A 22,008-nucleotide genomic window follows, 5' to 3' on the forward strand; every position below is an offset into this window, starting at 1 on the left:
CGGGCTTACACTGGAGTCTTTTGGGCAGAAACCACTGACAGGTAGAAAAAGGTCTTTTTTTGTTTTTTTTTTTTTCTTCTTTCAAAAAGCAAACCAATCAACCCAAAAACTAGCTTTACAGAGTTGCCATTTCACGTTTCCCAAGCACATGTTTTACTGCCCATGCTGTTCTCCTGAGGATTTGGTCTGTGATGGATGACTTTGGGTGGCTTTTCTTTTAAGTACTGCCACGGGAAGTCCTTTGGCTGACACGGCTGTAAATGATGGGCTTCTCTAGGAACTCTCTCTGGACATTCATCTCTTTTTTTCTATTGTTTTTTATTTTTTTTACCCTCCTTCTATGTAACTCCTTTTATCTGACTCTTCTTTCTTCCATACCTCTCCTCTCCTATCCAGGTTGACAGGCTTCATCTCTGGTAAGTTCTACTGTCACAGCTGTGATGGATTGGATGTATCCAGCACAAATTTGTCAGTCCTGGGCCCTACCCCTTCTCTCATCTAACGAGCTATAAACGGTAGAAAAGAAATCTCTCCAGGAGGAGTTTGTTTAGGGTGCAAGGACTTTAAACTCCTTTGTTTTCTTTTTAACACTTAATAATCTAAAAATCTCTCAGCTTGATTTAAAAAAAAATGTTGCAATTGGGCATCTAAACAGCTTTTTAGAACCGGGGCCTTTGTGTCTCTCTATTTCTGATCTCCGTTTATAAAATGCAGCTCCCGGGCTTGACAGCCTCGCGGTGCAATAATGGGAGCTGCATAATTATCCCCCTGAAGAGCCGAGGCTGGTGGGATTGTAAGCATGGAATAATCTACTTTAGAATTTCCCCTAGTAGCTGTCATTGCTGTGAGGCTTTAATTGCGCTGTAATTGCACTGATAGATGATCTCCTGTCTGTGCAGGAGCTTCCTATTTCTGTTTTCCAAAAGGAAAGTGGTGCCTTGACTTCGGCCTTTTCTATCAAATGCAAATACAGTCGCTCCTCTTTGTGCTGGGCTTCAAGTCATGGATTTTTTTATTATTATTTTTTGCATTGAGGTTATTGTGTTTTTGAATGGCAAAGACATGAGTGACAACCCCAGCACCCCTCTGGGGTGGAGAAGGGGGTTTGTGTGTCAGCAATAATGAGTGGCTGTGAACTGGGGGCTGTAACGTCGGTAACGAATGAGTGACACCAGTTCCCTCGAGGCAGAGGAGTGGGATGCACTTTCTTGACTTCACACCCCTGATGATTTCTCTAATTCTCTTCCTCTGTTCTCATAAGGAACTGGCTGGGTGGCCACACTGAAATGGTTGTTGTCAACGGTTCAATGTCCAATTGGTGGCCAGTGACCAGTGGTGTTCCTCAGGGGTTGGTACTGGGACCAGTGCTGTTCAATGTCTTTGTTGGAGACATGGACAGTGGGACAGAGTGCACCCTCAGCAAGTTTGCTCATGACACTGAGCTGGGTGGCAAGGTTGACATGCTGGAGGGAAGGGATGGCATCCAGAGGGACCTGCACGGGCTGCAGAGCTGGGCTCCTGCAAACCAAGTTCAACCAAGCCAAGGGCACGGTCCTGCACCTGGGACGTGACAACCCCAGGCACAAATCCAGGTTGGGTGGAGAATGGCTGGAGAGCAGCCCTGAGGAGAAGGACTTGGGGGTGTTGGTGGGTGAGAAGCTCAACGATATCGAATCATTTAGGTTGGAAAAGACCTTTCAATATCGAATCATATAGGTTGGAAAAGACCTTTACGATCATTGAGTCCAACCATAATATCAATCTCATCAAAGGATTTATATTCATCTTGACATCAGATGGGACACAGCAGTGCTGAGGGCAGGTCTGGCAGTGTTCTGGTGTTAGTGACCCTGTTGGTAACAGTGGGACAGGTCTGTCCTTCAGGGTGACTAACGTGTGGATGGAGAAGTGGCTCAAGCTGAATGTCATTGTCACTGGGGAGAACCGTAGACTATTCACCTTCACAGCTGCAGTCTCTTCCACAGCTTCTAGGTTCAGGTGTAGTTCAGGGAGTTCTCTGTATGTCCTGCATTGTCCCTAAACAGCTTCTTCCCAGTCATGCAGGAGATGGGTGGCCTGGCCTTTGTTTCTTGCCATGCACCTGAGAGGTTACAGCTCAGAGCTTCTAAACTGTGGGCGTTGCGTCCAGCAAACTCCAACTCCTCATCAGTTACAGCTGCCGTGTCCACGTCAGACCCCCTTCAGCTCTGATTTGGAGCTCAGAAGGGGCTGTGTCTGCCTCCAGAGTTTGCCACCCGATGTCTGGGAGCGCGGGCAGAGCGGTGGGGACAGCGCCGTTCCCTTGGCACAGCCGAGCTCTGCAGCCCCAGGGAATCATCCCCCCGCGAGCTCCGGGAGCCAGCAGGAGACTCTGGAGTGAACAAAGACCCCTCTAAACCTTCTTACCTTCGACGCGGAGATAATTTTCGGCAGAAAGCCAAAAAAGCTAATTATGTAAATCTCTTAAAACTCTTTACGTTCTACCAGCATATTGTATTTCATGGTTCTCTCCTTAAGGCGAGGAGAAGAAATGGAAGAGGTATGGGTTGTGTTGAATCTCTTTGGCAGAAGGTGGTGCTCAGTGTGGTGGTGACCTCTGTAAAGAACTCTCAGTGTGCAGTTGCAGCCCAGAAGGCCAATGGGCTGCATCAAAAGAAGCGTTGCCAGCAGGTCCAGAGAGGTGATTCTTCCACTTTGCTCTGCTCTGGTGAGACCTCACCTGGAGTATTGTGTGCAGGTCTGGAGCCCTCCATATAACAAGGACATGGACCTGATGGAGAGGGTCCAGAGGAGGGCCACAAGGATGATGAGGGGGATGGAGCCCCTCTGCTACGAGGACAGGCTGAGGGAGCTGGGGTTGTTCCGCCTGGAGAAGAGGAGGCTCCAGGGAGACCTAATAGCCCCTTCCAGTACCTGAGGAGGCTACAGGAAGGCTGGGGAGAGCCTGTTTAGAAAGGGCTGCAGTGACAGGACGAGGGGCAATGGCTTCAAGCTGGAGGGGAACAGATTTAGACTGGAGATGAGGAGAGGGTTCTTCACTGTGAGGGTGGTGGAGCACTGGAACAGGTTGCCCAGGGAGGTGGTTGAGGCCCCTTCCCTGGAGATATTCAAGGAGAGGCTCGACGAGGCCCTGGGCAACCTGGTCTAGTTGGGGGTGTCCCTGCTGACTGCGGGGGGGTGGGACTAGATGGCCTTTGGAGGTCCCTTCCGGCCTGGGCAATTCTATGATTCTATGAAAGAACTCACCCAGAACAGGGCTGTCTCTTGGCTGCCTGGTGTCCTGGGGAAGCTGTGTCCTTAGTGTTCCTTCCTTTTCGGAGAAAAAGAGGAGCAGGATGAAGAGAGCACTGTCCTACCAGGGGCTCAGGTGGTGGTTTGGGAGCGGGGCTGTTGTCTCCACAATGAGCAGCTTCGCCTCCATCTCCCCGGTGAGAGAGGGAACCAAACGAGACCGTGATAGAACTGTCCCTGACGTGCTCCGTGGGGAGAGATGAGGTCACAGGGGGAGAAGGGAGATGATGTAAGAAGGTGTATTCCCCACACATCCTTCTATCCCACACCCACGTCCTCGCTCCTGGCTTGCTGCGGGAGGGCTGGCAGCAGGGGACACTGCTCTGCCATGGGCAGCTGGTGTGGATTCTGCTCTCTGTCCTCGCTGCCGTGTGTCCCTGCCCTGGGGACAGCCCTCCAGGAGAACAGCACAGCTTGGTGCTGCTGATCACATCCTTCAGAAAGCGGGGAAACGTTCCAGTCCAGCACCTTCCCCAGAAGGTCCACTGCCTTCTCTCAGTTTCTAGGACACGAAGCTCTGCTGTTCCAGGGCCTCCCTATCTCAGCCTGTTCGTTACCCACGTTCAGCCGAGTCCTGCTCGTTAGCGAGTGAAAGCTCCGTGTGCCCATCATTAGCCAGGTTATGTCAGGACTGGCCAGGATGGTCAAGGATGATCCTATTTCTTCGATTTTACTGAAGGGAAAATAGCAGTTTGAGGCCTTTCATGTTATCCTGAGATTAAGTGACCTAAAATCATATAAAATAGGGCTAAATCATAGACAAATCATAGAAAATAGGGCCAAAGGGGACCTGGGGAATCTATCTCCTGTTTGAAGGCACCTCGGCCTCTGTCCTCTCTTTGCAGATGCTCATTCAGGAGCTTCCTCTCCACTGGTGGAGTTTGCCTTCCCTTCCTCAGGAATTCAGCTCCCATTCCTGCTTCTCCCGGTGCCCAATTTGAATGCTCACACTGTAGTTAAAGCCAGTGCTTCTTTGTCCAAAAACTGAATATTTACTTTTCTTCATGTTTACCCTTTAAGCGTATAAAATCTAACATTGGGATGGTTATGTGGCTCCTCAGACCAGAACCGTGTTTCCTCTGAGTCACATTTTCTGAATTTTTGATGTTTCTTGTTCTTCCCTGAACCGGCTCAGGGCCGTTTGCATCCCCCTCGAGCTGCAGTGCCCCAACCCCCGGGTGATGTGCAGATGAGCAGAACCTGTCGCGTGTTTTTGTCTTGTGGTTTTCCTGTTCCTGTGCCCCTTCCTTAGAAAAACACGAACCTGACTCACGTTCTCCCGGTGCCCAATTTGAATGCTCACACTGTAGTTAAAGCCAGTGCTTCTTTGTCCAAAAACTGAATATTTACTTTTCTTCATGTTTACCCTTTAAGCGTATAAAATCTAACATTGGGATGGTTATGTGGCTCCTCAGACCAGAACCGTGTTTCCTCTGAGTCACATTTTCTGAATTTTTGATGTTTCTTGTTCTTCCCTGAACCGGCTCAGGGCCGTTTGCATCCCCCTCGAGCTGCAGTGCCCCAACCCCCGGGTGATGTGCAGATGAGCAGAACCTGTCGCGTGTTTTTGTCTTGTGGTTTTCCTGTTCCTGTGCCCCTTCCTTAGAAAAACACGAACCTGACTCACGTTCACCTAGATCTTTTTTTAGCACTAGTGTCAAATCAGTTTTTCATTTTCATTATACAACTATTTCTGCCTCAACGTGGAACTTTGCATTTGTTACTAAATTATTTTTTTTTTTCCCAAACCACTCCTCCCACATGTTAACATTGTGGGTTCTTGCACTCTGAAACTTCATTTGCCTCCAGATCTGGTACCACACTCTACTCCTTCATTCAAATCACTGCTGAAACCATCGGGTAGCACTGGGACAGAACAGACTCCTGTGGAAAACCCGTGGGGTTTCCCTTTAGAGCAGTTTTACAGATGGTTTTACAGCCACCGGTTTCATCTAGTCCGGGGGAAAATTGCTGAAATTCCATTCTTAATTTATCACTTGTGATTAAAGAATCATAGAATTGTCTGGGTTGGAAGGGACCTTTCAGATCGAGTCCAATCGATCAACCTCACTCTGATAAACCTCATCACTAACCCATGTCTCGAAGCACCATGTCAACCATCTTTTAAATCCCTCCAGGGATGGTGCCTCAACCCCTTCCCTGGGCAGCCCATTCCAAGGCTTAAGAACGCTATCCATCTCAAAATGTTTCCTAATCTCCAAGCTGAACCCCCTCTGGGGCAACTTGAGGCCATTTCCTCTTGTCCCATGGCCTGTTCCTTGGGAGAAGAGATGCCCCCCCCCATTACGAAAGATGACATCTTCTAATATTAAGATTTCAGACAGAGTGCCTATCTCCCTTTATCATCGTGTTAGCATTGCTGTGTATTGATTTTTTTAAATGCTTCAGCTTAAGTGCCCCTTTGCCATGTCCTCTGAAGCAAGTCTGGATGTATTGGGACCTTCTGAGCTGACTGGGATCCTCATTTGAGTTCTCTCTTGGTGTGCGATGAGACTCAGTGATGGGCAGTGGGCTCTCCCAGCCTGCACAATGTGCCACTCCTTTTGCAAGGGCTACTTAAAAAAATATTGTTTATTAATGTCCTAAGAATGCAATTTTACCTTAAAACACTAAGGTGAGCTTTACGAGAATTATTAATTGCTGTTCCCCCCACCAATAAAGTTAGAAGTGGGATAGCAAGGACTAACGATGAAGACAAAGAAATAAATGGACTTCAAAACCCAATGTGGCGAAAATAAATAGGTTTATTAAAAGACTTACAGTCACCCTTTAGGAGCTGGGGCTGGTTATAGACCATGTTGGCCTAAATGAAAGTTGCTTTTGATCTCATAAAAGTAAAAGTAAACATCGTAACAGTCTAAGAGGGCTGTGTTTGGGGCTTATCTCTTGGGTGCAGGCTGGGAGTGAAGGGTGTGGGATGCGACCCTGGGGGACTCTGTCCTGAGCATCTGGAGCACAAGTCTTATGAGGAGAGGCTGAGGGAGCTGGGGGTGTTCAGCCTGGAGAAGAGGAGGCTGAGGGGAGACCTTATTGCTCTCTCCAACTCCCTGAAAGGAGGCTGTAGCCAGGGGGGGTCGGTCTCTTCTCCCAAGGAACAGGCCATGGGACAAGAGGAAACGGCCTCAAGTTTCCCCAGGGGAGGGTCAGATTGAAGATTGGGAAACATTTTGACACAGAAAGGGTTCTTAAGCCTTGGAATGGGCTGCCCAGGGAAGGGGTTGAGGCACCATCCCTGGAGGTATTTAAAGTACAGATTGACACGGTGCTTAGAGCCATGGGTTAGTGATGGGTTTTGGTTTTGTTTTTTTTATCAGATTTAGGTTGATGGTTGGACTAGATGATCTGAAAGGTCCCATTCCAACCTGGACAATTCTATGATTCAATGATCCAGGGCAGGACCATGCTGGGGGATTACAGCCACCGATCCTTCTTCAACATCCTTGGCAAGTCCCAGGCAGTGGAATTCTATGATCCAAGGCAGGACCACGCTGGGGGAGTACATCCACCAGTCCTTCAACATCCTTGGCAAGTCCCAGGCAGTGCAGGAAGAGGAACTGGTGTGCTGGTGGCTTATGGTTGTCCTGTGGAAGGTGTGGTGCTTGTGGTGCTGAACTAGGGTAGAAGGTAGCTGGGTCTTGCCTGTTTCCATCATCCCAGGGTGTTGCTGCAGGCTTTAGAGGACTTGGTTGAACAGCAGTCCGTGCTGCTTTTCACTGAATTTCACAGAATTTTTAGAGTACTTTAGAGGACTTGGTTGGACAGAAGTCCGTGCTGCTTTTCACTGAATTTCACTGAATTTTTAGAGTTGGAAGGGACCATAGAGATATCTAGTCCAACTCCCCTGCTAAAGCAGGACCACCCAGGGCTTGTCAGAGCATGTTACTCAGGAGCATCCAGGCAGGTCTTGAAAATCTCCAAAGAAGGGGACTCCACACCCTCCCTGGGCAGCCTGTTCCAGGGCTCACCATGAAAAAGTTCTTCCTCATATTCAAGTGGAGCCCTTTATGTTCCAACTTGTGCCCATTGCCCCTTGTCCTCTCACTGGGAACCACTGAAAAGAGTCTGGTTCCCTCCTCCCTCAGCCCGCCCTTGAGATACTTGTAGGCATTGATAAGATCTCCCCTCAGCCTTCTCTTCTCCAGACTAAAGAGTCCCAGCTCTTTCAACCTCTCCTCATCAGGGAGATGCTCCAATCCTTGAATCATCTTTGTAGCCCTACGCTGGACTCTTTCCAGTAGTTCCTTGTCCCTCTTGAACTGGGGAGCCCAGATAGATACTGATACTGGAGAAGCCATGTCCAACAATCAGGGCAATGAATCACTTTGCTTGTGCTGTCTTTTATGAAGACTGGTTTTGTTATTGTCACGGTCTGTAGATAAGGGGGACATGGAACTGGTTCTGGGATGCTCGAACTCCCATGAGTCACACAGCGATTCAAGGGCAGGTTGGAGGGGGCTTGGAGCAACCTGCTCTGGTGGGAGGTGGGAACTCGATGGTGGGAACTCGATGATCTTTAAGGTCCCTTCCAACCCAAACCATCCTGGGACTCTATGATGTAACAGATGTCGCTGTAGTGTGCGAAGGGGAGGAACGTGTTCTGTGTCGTGCTTGGCATTTCTGTTCTAACCCTGTAATTCCTCTTAAGCAGCCACACCACATCCAGGTGACTGGGGTGGATGGACATCTTGGTGTTTTCACGAGGACACAGTTGTGGCTGCATTGACCGTTTTCCTTCCGAGTGACACTGGGTTTCATTTGTCCCTTTAGGAGCCCTATTATGTCCGTTGCATTAAGCCCAACGATAAGAAGTCCCCCCAGATTTTTGACGAGGAGCGTTGCAGGCATCAAGTGGAATACCTTGGCCTTCTGGAGAACGTGCGAGTGCGCCGAGCAGGCTTCGCCTACCGCCAGACCTACGAGAAGTTCCTTCACAGGTGAGAAAGGAGTGGGCTCTTTGCAGGAGAGTGCGGGGTCTGGGCTGAGGTGTGTGGTTGGGTGTCTCTCTATGAGTGAAGGAGAAGGTTTAAGTCCTCAGGACTTGTGATCTTCTCCCTTGAGCATCCAGATGGTGCTGTGTTGGGTTCAATGTCTGCTGTTGGGTACGAAGACACGGGGGTCTATCAGGGACTGTGTTGCTCTCTCGTTGTGTGGCAGAGGTGTGTATGTGCCACTCAGGCTCTACTTCCTTTCTGCTAAAACTCATTTGCTCTATTACTCTCTGCAGCGGGAACGTGTAATGAGGTTCTTCCCCAGAGCATAACCCTAAAACCGGAGCTAATTAACTTCTGCTTTCTCTCCGAACGTTGTCAAATTGGTGCAGCGAGAGAGACAGACAGACACTGTGTGTCCTGGGAGGTGCTCGACGGCCCAGTGACATTACGTGTGTGTGGGAGGAAACCTCTGGACTTTCAGATGGGAAGTCTGAAAAAGGGATAGTAACATGACCCCATTAAAAATGGTTTTTGATACTTCTCACCCTCTTAATTCCTACCAGACTTGTGACAAATGAGATGGTTTAGATTGAAATTTGTCTTAGGGCTTTGGTAAATTAGCCCGGGTTCTAAGAATTCAACCTCTGGCTGATGAAATAGTGAATTGATTTTTTCCTTCTGTTATTGAATCAAGTGAGAAAAAGGCCGTGAGGGCAGAAAAAAATTAAACTATTGAGGCAGGTGGGATGTCACACGTTAGGAAGCGAGTGCTGGTGGAAGATCCTTTGCTGGTCCTGGATTTTGCCTGGGTATTTTGCGACACCTGAAGTGGAAGGAAAGGGTTTGGTTTCCTACACCCAGCCCACAGAGCCGTGGATCGGCTCCCTTAAACATCGTGCTTTCGCCCTCACATGTGGAATCCATTACAATTTACTCCTAAGATTTGTGTCATTACTATTCATGTAAACAGCTGCTTTGTTTTTAATGAATGTTTGATGAGCTTCTCGAAGCTTAAGACCAGGAGTGGTGTTTACAGCCAGTAAAACCAAATTAGCACGTGGCGACTGGTGCCCCTTTCAGGCTATTGCAGCGTTTGTTCTGCTGGACCCTGGAGTGGGATTAAACATCCACAGTGTAAGGTATCAGACACACTATTTGCATATCACAGCGTTGCTCCAAGTCCAGTCTATGCTGACTTTTCTGAATTAAAAAAAAAGAAAAAAAGAAAAAAAGTCTTCTGGCCTGGATATTGTTTTTATTTTTGCCAGAATTCTTTGTCCCTTGTCTCTGGGTGAGCCGTACCCTTTGGCTGAGCCGTACCCCCCTACAGGGGCTGGGGAGTATCATTTGTGGTACAGAGAGCTCGTTTTCTGAGAGGTTTTTAACAGGGATCACAAAGGGGTTTCTGCTTCTTTATATTTAACAGGTTTATTGGGAGATTGGGGATGTTGGGGGGACCCCAGGCCCTGCAGCTCTGGGCTCTGGCACTGCATGCGCTGACTTTTCTGAATTTAAAAAAAAAAAAAATAATAAACAAAGTCTTCTGGCCTGGATATTGTTTTTATTTTTGCCAGAATTCTTTGTCCCTTGTCTCTGGGTGAGCCGTACCCTTTGGCTGAGCCGTACCCCCCTACAGGGGCTGGGGAGTATCATTTGTGGTACAGAGAGCTCGTTTTCTGAGAGGTTTTTAACAGGGATCACAAAGGGGTTTCTGCTTCTTTATATTTAACAGGTTTATTGGGAGATTGGGGATGTTGGGGGGACCCCAGGCCCTGCAGCTCTGGGCTCTGGCACTGCACGGGGGGCACATTTGAAAATGGAGAGTAACTCAGTGATTTTGGGCTGTAGCTGTGCCATCTGTTTGCAGAAGATCTTCTAGAAGTTCAGACCCACAGACAGACGTTTAATCCCTCACGGGTCCCTGAAACTGTCAGATTTCCTGAGCCCAAACCAGATGCCTGTGTTTTGTTCTGCTGATTCCTCTTGGAGGGGACAGGAGATATGTATTGGGATAGAGAGAGATGAGAGATACATATGTGTGTGTGTATATATATGTGAGTGCATGTATGCCTTATTTTATATAGATATATATATAAAAACATATATAAGAAGTCACTTTCCTTTTTGTAGGAAAAGAGTTTGTTACTACTTAGCACTAAAATACTGTAAGGTAGTTGACATCCCATTCCTATCAGTAGGAAACGAAGTGAGGCACAGTTAAGCCCGTTAATAAATGTCCTTTGCAAGCTTTCCTTGAAATTAAGAAAACCCAGAGCTCTGTGGGAACCACTCTGCCCCTACCAATTTGGAGAAAGGAAGATCTAAATATTTTCCTGTTGCCCAAGAGATGCTGCGTGGTCACTTGGGAACTGCATCTCCCGGTTGTGTGAGGTGCGTGTCAGGACCGTGTGTCTTAAATAGATGTGAGGCATTCTTCGGTTTTAATATATATAAAGCAAAAAGAAATATATATAGCAAAAAGAAAAAAAAGAGAAGCTGCTTGGATTTCAGAAGGGGGGTGTGTGTGTGCGAGGCATCTGCCAGTGTAACCCAACACTTGCCCCTCAAAAGCATCCTCCTGCCCATTCCCAGGCGTTTAAATGTAACGTGGAAACCCCACGTAAGAGCAGGACCCAGCTTCATGGGCACAGCTGGTATTTTTCATTAAAACTTCATAATTTAGCACCTCGCAAAACTCTTGGTCCTTAGGAGAGTTATACTGGGAATTGTAAGCCCCAGTAGCCACTGGTGTCTGCTGGGTGGTCCTATGGCCACGTACGGAGAAGGAGGAACAAAGGTGGTGTAGAAATGGGTGTTTAATGGACAAGTGACCTTGGAAGCTGTAGGGATCTCCGGGCAGGAGAGGGGCAGGGCTGTGGTGTCAGTGAGCAGGTTTATTTTGGGTTCTGCTCGCTATAATTAGCCAGGGGGGAGGACAAGGACCGCTGGGGCACCTGGGTCCCACTCTCAGCTGTGGGGCATCACCCCCCACGTGCCTCTGGAGGGATACGGGGATGCCACCACGTCCCACCGCCTGTGGGCTGGGAGGGAAGGGGCCCCTTTGCCTCGGGGTGGCTTTAAATACCATAGTCCTGCTTTTGTGGTGAAGAAGGAATAGAATGAAACATGAACCTGGGGGTTCTAGTTGCCAAAGGGCTGAATATGAGCCGGCCGTGTGCCCAGGGGGGCAAGAAAGCCAATGGCATCCTGGCTTGTATCAAAAATAGTGTGACCAGCAGGAGTAGGGAGGTGATTGTGCCCCTGTACTCAGCACTGGGGAGGCCACACCTCGAGTGTTGTGTCCAGTTTTGGGCACCTCAATCCAAGAGAGATCTGGAGGTGCTGGAGCGAGTGCAGAGGAGGCAACGGAGCTGGTGAGGGGGCTGGAAAACAAATCGTCTGAGGAGCGGCTGAGGGAGTTGGGGCTGTTTAGTGTGAGGAAGAGGAGGCTGAGGGGAGACCTCATCACTCTCTACAACTACTTGAAAGGTCTCCGTAGAGAGGTTGGTGCTGGTCTCTTCTCACAGGTAATTAGTGACAGAACGAGAGGGAATGGCTTCAAGCTCCAACAGGGGAGGTTTAGATTGACCATTAGGAAGGAATTTTTCACCGAAAGAGTGGTCGGGCATTGGAACAGGCTGCCCAGGGAGGGGGGGGAGTCCCCATCCCTGGCTGTGTTTAAGGGCCGTTTAGATGCAGTGCTGAGGGACATGGTGTAGGGGAGGACTTTGTAGAGTAGGGGAGATGGTTGGACTCGATGATCCCAAGGGTCTCTTCCAACCTAGACCATTCTATGATTCTATGACTTGGGGGGTTTTCAGTTCTTATCCCTTCTCCTGCAGGGCCCTTCAGTTCCGCGGGGCTTTGCGCTGCCCACTCCCCTTGGGGTTTTTTTTTCTCTCTCCTAATTTAAACGTCTCGAGGTGGAAGATTTTCCCAGTGAATTAATTATGGCAGGAACATTTTCCTGATGAGAATAAGAAAGAGAAACCCATGTGAAATATTTATGTCCTGCGTGCACGTGTGTGTGAGGGGAGGGATTCTTCTGCCAGCCAAGCATAAATGCAAAATTTTCTGTGGTGAGCCTGTCTGAGGGGGGTTTTTAATAAGCCTGGTTTATTTATCAGTGAGATCTGTGTGCTGTCACCCTCACGCTGAGGGGCTTTCCTGCCCAGACACGGGGTGCACCTCCATTTTCCCCTCCCCAGCAGCGAGTTCAGAAGGGCTGATGTGATGAATGGAAGCGACAGTGTGATGTATTTCCGTTCAGGCTTATTTTAGTAACTCCTTCAGCTCACCCACTCCCCAGCAAAAAGCTTTATTGCTGCAGCCGTTTAACGGGTGCTGAAATTTCTGAGTGTCTCAAACATTGAGATTAATGCTTTGACTCGGCTCGTGGGCTTTAAACAGAGAAGTGGCTGAGAGCGCTGCGTGCTTGTTTTATTTAGAATGGGGATGTGGGTCCTATTACGGTGAAAATGTCGATTACATTTTTGATTATGTCCATAAATCTTACGTGGAAAATTCGTTCTTGCTTTTTGCAAATGTCTATTTGCCTGATCAGCATTTTGCAAGGCTGGTAAATCTTGCGGAGAGCAGAGTCTGATGCAGTTATTCTCCTGTTTGGTTTGTGGTGGTCTCAGTTCCAATCTGTGTCCTCTCTCTCTCTCTCTCTCAGTGTCAAAAGAGCTTGGGAGCGTTGGGACGGGAGGGAATGATTGAACAGCAATTCCAGGCAGGAGTGGTGTTTGCACAGACTCTGCTGCTTTGGGAATGTCCTGGTTTGAAGGACATTTAGTTCATTCGAAACTTCTAAATCTCCTTATCTCTTCCTCCCCTCTCTTTTGGGGGAGGGTGGGGAAGGGCCGTCTGTCATTCTGGTTTTGGTAAATTTGGCCGAAACCACGAGAGATAAATAATAACATTTGTTAGAAATAGCTACAAAAATGATGGACAAGAACGTTATTTGCAGAATTTTTAAGTCTAGGTTTTCTGACTGAACAACTGTTTACAGTTGGCTTCTTATGCAGAATGGGAGCAAACCAAAGCTTTTCTTCCTCCCAAAAACATTTTGAATTGTGTGCTGAAAGTGTGAGTAATGGAGCTGCCGAATCTGCAGGGGGACAGTGGGGAGGTCTGTTGTGTTCCATCAGGTCGGTGTTGACAAAATGAGCTTCTCTCAATATTTTTTCCAGCGTCTCACAAAATCATGCCTCATGTTCATTTTCCCTGGATTTTGAGGATCATGATTCATTCCTTACACGGGTTGTCTTGAGGCTCTTCGGTCTAGAATCATTTTTATTAGAATTTAGATCATAATTCTTTCTAAAACACGTTGAAGGTTGGCTTCTTGAGAACCCAGATGACAAGTTTAGGTTTGTAAATTGTACCTTGTAATTCCAGGTACAAGATGATCTCGGAGTTCACTTGGCCGAACCACGACCTCCCTTCGGACAAAGAGGCGGTGCAGAAGCTCATCGAGTGCCACGGGTTCCAGCACGACGTTGCTTATGGCAAGACCAAGATTTTCATCCGCACGCCCCGCACTCTCTTCACCTTGGAGGAGCTGCACGCCAAGATGCTTGTGAGGATTGTCCTCTTCCTACAGAAGGTAAAGCTTCGTTTACTCCATTAAAAACTCCGTTCACGTTCCTTAAAACCTCTTTGCTCCCTTTTCAGTCTCGCTGGCAAAAGTGACAAGTCTGCACAAATTCTGCAATACTGCAGTTTGATTAGGACCTCATTTTTTCCAAGTTCTTGTAGCAGCACAAGAACTGAAGTTACTGCACTGAAGTCCTGGTGTGGTGTGATGGACCATGAGCTGTAGGAGCTGTAAGATTATTGGATACTGTTTAAAAGACTTGCTCTTAACTCAGTGCCAGTAGCCTGCCTGGAAACTTAGAGGACCTTTTGGGCTTGGATGTTTGAGAGTGATGCACAATGGATGCTGAGAGTCTAACGTGTAAAAGTTCACTAATGGATCTGTAGCTGAATGTTTAAGAGTGATGCACAATGAGTTCTGAGAGTCTAACATGTGTAAAAGTTCACTAATGGATCTGTAGCTGATGGTATCCATCGACTTTAAACCAAAAAAATACATCCAGGGGTGCAGAAAGCAGGGGTGATTTGCACACTAATGGCAATCACTTCCCATAAGAACCTGCCATATTGTGCAACATTGGGGTCTGCAGGTGTTGAGGAGAGTCACAGCACAGGAAGGGGGAAAGCACTGCCCCAGCAGCTTGGGTGTAAGGGTAGCAGAGGGAAAGGCACTCTCCAGAACAGAAAATAAGAGGCCCTTAACATTGAGACACAGTGATACACCTGAGGCACAGAGCAGCAGGACCTGTGCACTTGTCTTTCCCCTCTGAACATGGGGTTTAAGCTTGGGATCTTTCTGGCTTTACCCTTGGGATAAACAATTTTCTATTCTGTGACTTCAGGGCAAGCAGCTTCTCAGACTTTCTCACAAAGGTACACGTGGAAGTCACAGGAGTTTGTTGGGACCTGGCGAGCTCCTAAATCGTTTGGGTGCCTTTTGGGGCTGCCACAACACAATAGAAGGCGGTTTTGTGACCTCAAAAGCAACATACACCAGAGGGGAAAAAAAAATACAAGAGCTGGTTGTAGTACTTGCTGAAAACTGTGTCCTGTGGGAGTGTGGTCTGTCTGGCAAAGGGCAACAGCTTCTGATCGTCACAGCGACAGAAATGGTGGAGCTGGCTTTGTCCCAGCTAACAGGGACCATTGACTAGTTCAAGATTTTTAGAAATGTATTTCATAAAACATGTTTTTTTCCGTTGTCGTTCTTGGAACTCGGGAAACAACAGAACTTCTGAAGCCCTTTTTGCCCGTCAGAAATAGAAACTGCTGACAGATGGGTAGAGAACTGCGCGGAGAAGCCGCCTGCTCCAAAGCTCTGCGCTTACCATACGTCTGCGTAACTTTCCAAACCTGATGGACTGAATCACTCTTGGTGAAGAGTAAGACCCTGGAGGAAAAGTTACCCATTAATAGTTTTGTGAAACACTCACATTTCTCCTGTTTGCAATGCATTTGATGAGATTTCCTTTCTGGAAAGCAATGCAATTTGACCAGAGTGGAAGGAGAAAGTGTCAAAGCCGGGGTTGCATCTCTGTTGGTATTTGTTGTGCCAGATTTGCATGGTTCATCTTTATTAAGGAATTTTGTCAGTTTTGGATATATGTATGTGATTAGTTTTTCTGGAAATGCAAAGCTCAGGCTGCCCAAAGGATGCAGGATGTGCCCAATTTTGAGCTTAGCGGTTCAGTCTTTTCTTTCCTTTTTATAGCAGTGTCGGGCTTGCCCTGAGGATGGGCTTCCCAACAGCTTCCTCGGACTACTCGTCACCTCCTTCCAGGTCTCATCCCTGGAAATGGAGTACTTTCCCAAAAGTGTATTCTGGCTGCTGCTTTTGGAGTGAAATGGAGCTGATAACATTTTTCTGGATTATTACTTGAAATTCCACCATGCTCGTGGTGGTTTCTTGGGAGGAGTCCCCTCTCTGCAGCCACTTTTCTAAGTGCTTTGGGCTTATTTGGTGCCTTCAGTGAGTTCACTGGGTCGTGCCATTGATCTGGAGTCTCTCTCTCTTCCCATAGTGGTATGAAGCAAGTAATGAGCTCCCCGAATAAAGCTGGAGGAGGGACACCTTGCTCCCAGGTGACCCTGGTTTTCATATTAAACACCTGAGGAGTTGAGAGGGGACCGTTTTTGAAACTGAAAGGTGCAGTTACTGAAGAATAATTTGAAAGACCCAGCCTGTGTGTGCTGTGGAAACATGATGTCTCGCTGCACGGTGAGCACTGAAGCTCCTCCTTCAGCTAAAATCCACCCAACGGTGTGAGGTACAAATTGGACATCAACATGTCCATTTTTGTGAGTTTGCTGACCTTTCCTTTAGATGGAAACTTCAGAATTCTATAGTCTGGGCTGTGATCTGGGCTGGGCTCAGCAGCCTTGAAGAGCAGGGCTACAGATGCTTTGCCTTTAGGAGGTAAGTACCTGATTAGGAATAACGGATGGACTCTCTGGCGCTGGGAGGGGTTTTGCTATAATGGTTTTGTGTGGCATCAGGCCTGCTGGGTTATATGTGGAATAAATGTAGTGCTTTTGGGGCTTCTCTTATTGTGACAATCAGCAAAAGTGACTGAAGTTAAACTCTGGTGCCTGTTGTCCTGTGGGTTCACAAGTCTCCCTCCCCTCATTCCTCCTCGCCCTGGAGTGGAGAGAGACCAGTATGAGTCTACATGGAGAGGTCTGTCTCTTTTGCATGAAGTGTTGAAATAGGACAGCTGGAGTCATCTTTTTGTTATTTCTTTCTGAGAAATCTCTTGTGAGGTTCTAATTTACTCAATAAAAGATTTGTGGGGAAAAAAAAAAGCTCATTCTCAAGTCCCCAAGGTACTGAAGACTTGGAAGAAAACTGGGTGGCCAGAGCTCCCTGACCAGAGTTAAATTCCGGTGCCTGTTGTCCTGTGGGTTCACAAGTCTCCCTCCCCTCATTCCTCCTCGCCCTGGAGTGGAGAGAGACCAGTATGAGTCTACATGGAGAGGTCTGTCTCTTTTGCATGAAGTGTTGAAATAGGACAGCTGGAGTCATCTTTTTGTTATTTCTTTCTGAGAAATCTCTTGTGAGGTTCTAATTTACTCAATAAAAGATTTGTGGGGAAAAAAAAAAGCTCATTCTCAAGTCCCCAAGGTACTGAAGACTTGGAAGAAAACTGGGTGGCCAGAGCTCCTTTTCTGTAGCTTCTGAACCACCAGCTGTGGTTCATAGAATCACAGAGTGGTTTGGGTTGGAAGGGACGTTAAAGCCCCCTCAGTGCCACCCCCTGCCCTGGGCAGGGACACCTCCCACCACACCAGGTTGCTCCAAGCCCCCTCCAACCTGCCCTTGAACCCCTCCAGGGATGGGGCGATCTTTTCACCTCTTTAACTCTACCAGCTCCTTGGCTTTCATCTCTCTCCAGCTCTGCCCTTTACCTCTCCTCCCATCAGCAATGACTTCCAAGCAGGCCCACCCACTGCCCAGCTCTCCACAGCAGCTACAGGAAGACTTTTTTTCCCCTTTACCATCGTATTTTGCAGCTCCAGGTCCCTGGGTGACTGTCTTTACTGTCATATTTTGCAGCTCCAGGTCCCTGGGTGACTGCCTTTGCCAGCGTGAGCCCAGCAGTGTGTCTTTGCTGTGCTCAAGTGAAGGAGCAGCAGGAGCTCTAGAGCACAGTTCTGTGTTGGGTCATGGAATCATGGGATGGTTTGGGTGGGAAGGGACCTTAAGGACCATCCAGTGCCACCCCCTGCCCTGGGCAGGGACACCTCCCACCACACCAGGTTGCTCCAAGCCCCCTCCAACCTGCCCTTGAACCCCTCCAGGGATGGGGCAGCCACAGCTTCTCTGGGTTAAATTTCCCATCCTTTCCCTGGTGTCTCTGTTTCCATTTCCTGGCCGTTCTTCAGCCAGGCTCTGAGATGCCAACAAAGCGATGGAGAGGAGCTTTACAGTCCTGGAACATGCAACTAAAGACAAGAAACACTAATAAATCTAAATGCTTAATAAACAGCTTATCAACAAACAAGCAGGTGTTGGGTTGATGCCTATAGGTATGTGATTAGATACCTTGTACGGTGGTAAATTTAGCTGGAAAAGGCTGGATTTTTTCTTCCATGTTCTCTGTTTCTCTTGTTTGGCTGTTAGATGTGGCTCTGGGTGTCAGATCCCTCCTGTGCTCAGGCACCAGCCCCGCGCTGCTGCTGGTAGATGGGGCAGCTGGTGACTGGTGGCACTGGAAAGGTGACAATCAACACAACACAGAGTAAAATCAGAGGAAGGACCTGGAGAGGCCTTCACTGTGCTCTGAAAACATCCAGGCAGTTTTGTCTGTATCTTAATTTCTGTCTTCAACTTGCTTTCGGTTGTTCATGAAGAAATCCCATGAAAAATGTAATTCTTGCTGCATTTTCCTTACGTTATTTTTGTCTATAAGCATCAAAGGCCGAGGGAGGTAAAGTGTGCTACTTCTGAGAGTCATAAGATTATATCTAGAAAAAGAGAGAGAGATTAATCTGACTAAAAAAAAAATAAAATTGAGCCTTCTGTTGCATTGGAATTCCTTAAATTTGAATTTAGGAAAAGACACCTGGAGATGAGGTGTGGTGCTGTGACAGCAGGAACTTGTGGGATGGAAACTGAGGGGGAATGTGAGGTGTAGCCTTAAAATGAGCCGCTCACAGCCTGGGCTCCAACAGCCACTGGGTTTTTGAGAGAAAGATCTGCAAATAATGCATGTAGCACTGCTGTTTCTTGGTAGATTTAAAGGTACATCTTCCTTTCGAAGTGATATATATTATGGGGTGTACTGCTGTCATACAAATCATGAGCCTTTCAAAAAGACAGTCAGTAATTATCTTAAGAGCTTCATCTCCTGAGTAACCCTTAACCCTTAAAATAATGCTGGTTCCTTTGTTTAGCAACGAAGAAGAATTTGCTTCGTGTGAGCGTGGTTAAATTGAATTAAAGCTGACTCCCAGTTTAAGTAGGTGATTTTGCTCTTTTGTTCCTCGTCTCCTGGATGTGTCTTCTCCTCCAGCTTTATCTTCAACCTCCTTCTTCTCCCGCAATAAAACCTCAGTGAGATTCCAGGCTGTAATTTTACTTCAGACCCCACCAAGTCAGCGAGCAGACGTGATGTGACATGATTTAACCGTGGCAACTTGCTGGTTTTGGGAGAATTTAACCAGTGAGAGCTGCCCGGTGTCAGAAAACCCATATGGCAGCGGGGACATCACTGTCGGAGCCACCTCCAATGGTCATTTCAGAAGCAGCAGCTGAGAGCATCACCGCTTTTTATGTGGTGTATAAAAAGTGTGGAGTATATTCACTGTACCTGTGGCCTTGCCATCTAAATGATCGGCTTCATGAGTGCCAATGGAGCAGCTCTAATGTTAATAATAAAACTAAAAAATAAAAATGAGAAGAAAAGCTGCCATAAAACCCTGGTGCTTTTTCTGCCCTTGGAAGCGTTCCCACATACTCATTAGCTTTGCAGAATAGCGCTTTGTTCCAGAAAAAAAAAAAAAGCCCAGCCCGGCAGCACGTGCGGGATGCAAAGATGATGGATCTTGTCAGTATAATTTAGTGCAGCATTTCAGGGTAATTTTATCAGACGGGTACAGCTGCGCGTGGAAATCGCTTCCCTACGTCCTCCTGCCTGATGCCGGGGAAGCGGGAATCACTCTCCCATCGCAGCCCAGAAATGGGACAAAAACCCCAGAGCCCCCCGAGCCGGGGTGGTGGGTGCAGCTGATGGGGACACTGCTGGCCCCCGGTGCTGGCCGTATGTCCCCGTGGTGTCCCGGTGGCACCGGGGAGTCCGGGAGCCCGCTCTCAGCAGAGCTGTGGCTCGCAGCTCCCATCGCCATGGCAACCCTCCCGAAACCCGGTGGGGAAGAGGAGGGGGAGAGAACCAGGGCTGACTTGTCATCATTTCATGTTTCACCTTCCCTTTCTTCTCCGTCCCCAGGAGCCTGGGGGTGTCTATTTTTGTCAGTTAGGTTGATGGTTGGACAAGATGATCTGTAAGGTCCCTTCCAACCTAGAAGATTCTGTGATTTTGTGATTCTAAGCCCTGGTGGGGGGAGCGATACCCAAAAAGGGACGCTCCCCCTCAGACAGGGAAGGCGTTTTCCTGCCGGATCGTGGCCGGGCAGCAATAATCTGCTGGGGGCTTTGAGCCCTGGTGGGGGGAGCGATACCCAAAAAGGGACGCTCCCCCTCAGACAGGGAAGGCGTTTTCCTGCCGGATCGTGGCCGGGCAGCAATAATCTGCTGGGGGCTTTGGTTCCATGACCCAGGTGAAGGTGCTGGAACACATTTGCCATCCCCACTCGGGGTGTTTACCATCTTGAGGGGGTGCGTTTGTGTAGATTTGACTGGCAGTGGAAATAGGTGTGTAATTACGTGTTGGATTTGTACCGTGAGCTGAGGCTTTGATCTCGAGAGGCTTTGGCAGGGAGAAGATGGGAAAGGAGCCGGCCGTGTGCCCAGGTGGCCAAGAAAGCCAATGGCATCCTGGCTTGTATCAAAAATAGTGTGACCAGCAGGAGTAGGGAGGTGATTGTGCCCCTGTGCTCAGCACTGGGGAGGCCACACCTGGAGTGTTGTGTCCAGTTTTGGGCACCTCAATCCAAGAGAGATCTGGAGGTGCTGGAGCGAGTGCAGAGGAGGGCAACGGAGCTGGTGAGGGGGCTGGAAAACAAATCGTATGAGGAGCAGCTGAGGGAGTTGGGGCTGTTTAGTGTGAGGAAGAGGAGGCTGAGGGGAGACCTCATCACTCTCTACAACTACTTGAAAGGACACTGTAGAGAGGTTGGTGCTGGTCTCTTCTCACAGGTAATTAGTGACAGAACGAGAGGGAACGGCTTCAAGCTCCAACAGGGGAGGTTTAGATTGAACATTAGGAAGGAATTTTTCACCCAAAGAGTGGTCGGGCATTGGAACAGGCTGCCCAGGGAGGGGGTGGAGTCCCCATCCCTGGCTGTGTTTAAGGGCCGTTTAGATGCAGTGCTGAGGGACATGGTGTAGGGGAGGACTTTGTAGAGTAGGGGAGATGGTTGGACTCGATGATCCCAAGGGTCTCTTCCAGCCTAGACCATTCTATGATTCTATGAGCTGCTGTAGCTCCATCCACAGGAGCAGCCCGTGGGTGCTGGGAAGGAGCAGGATGCAATGAAGGGTTGGATGTGTCCCGTGTTGACGGAGCCACTCACCGGCACGGCCACGCTGAGCTCTGGGCGGACACATCCAACTGCTTCTCCCGTGTCACTCGTGTCCCCTGTGCCAGTAACATCACTCTCTGCTTCTAGCAGATGCCTTGAGGCATCTCAAGCTCAAAAAACCACCACACTCCAACCACCCAAAAAAAACCAAAACAACCACGCTAGTCCCTTTGAGGGGCTTCAGAGAGGGTTCACCTCTCCTTCGAGGGGATGGGTGGGGAGCAAGGTGCATTGGTTTTGGGTCTTTGAGGCAAAAATAAGCATCTAGTGATTGATTTGATTTACTGAAATATTTCTGAATTTTGGGGTGTTTTTTTAAACCATGATTAAGACTGTCCTCCCGAGCAGAAACGCCTGTTTCAGTGCTGCTTGTCTCCTTTAGGCAGAGGTGAGGAGTGTTTTCTAGCTCTTTGCCTGGCTCTGTTTTCCCTGTATCTGCTCTTTGCTGGAGAAAGGCAGAACGTCGCGGTCACGGCTTCAGGAACATAGATGGAGCTTAATCCTCAGCTGCTTCACCAAACAGACGTGGGTTTTAAACCATGGACTGCTGTGCCACGTCACTCCCAAGGGCTGTCAGGACCACTGGCATGTCTCCAGGGGACACCTCAGGAGGACAGAGCCGTAGCTCCATCCACAGGAGCAGCCCGTGGGTGCTGGGAAGGAGCAGGATGCAATGAAGGGTTGGATGTGTCCCGTGTTGACGGAGCCACTCACCGGCACGGCCACGCTGAGCTCTGGGCGGACACATCCAACTGCTTCTCCCGTGTCACTTGTGTCCCCTGTGCCAGTAACATCACTCTCTGCTTCTAGCCGATGCCTCGAGGCATCTCAAGCTCAAAAAACCATCACGCTCCAACCACCCAGAAAAACCCCAACCACGCTAGTCCCTTTGAGGGGCTTCAGAGAGGGTTCACCTCTCCTTCGAGGGGATGGGTGGGGAGCAAGGTGCATTGGTTTTGGGTCT

At 48.6% G+C, this 22,008-nt stretch overlaps 1 protein-coding gene across 1 annotated transcript in view; it reads left to right on the forward strand.

The window, feature by feature from the left end:
- Positions 1–22,008, forward strand: part of MYO1D (myosin ID) — a gene marked incomplete at its 3' end in the record, with an annotated part of 104,088 nt that overhangs the window by 68,391 nt on the left and 13,689 nt on the right. Inside the window, exons 18-19 of the mRNA XM_014951516.1 lie at positions 8,080–8,246; positions 13,647–13,854. Coding sequence (XP_014807002.1) covers positions 8,080–8,246; positions 13,647–13,854 — 375 coding nt within the window. The remainder of the gene's footprint in view (positions 1–8,079; positions 8,247–13,646; positions 13,855–22,008) is intronic.

The sequence above is a fragment of the Calidris pugnax genome, unplaced genomic scaffold (assembly GCF_001431845.1).
Source record: "Calidris pugnax isolate Ruff unplaced genomic scaffold, ASM143184v1 scaffold191, whole genome shotgun sequence".
Lineage (NCBI taxonomy): Eukaryota > Metazoa > Chordata > Aves > Charadriiformes > Scolopacidae > Calidris > Calidris pugnax.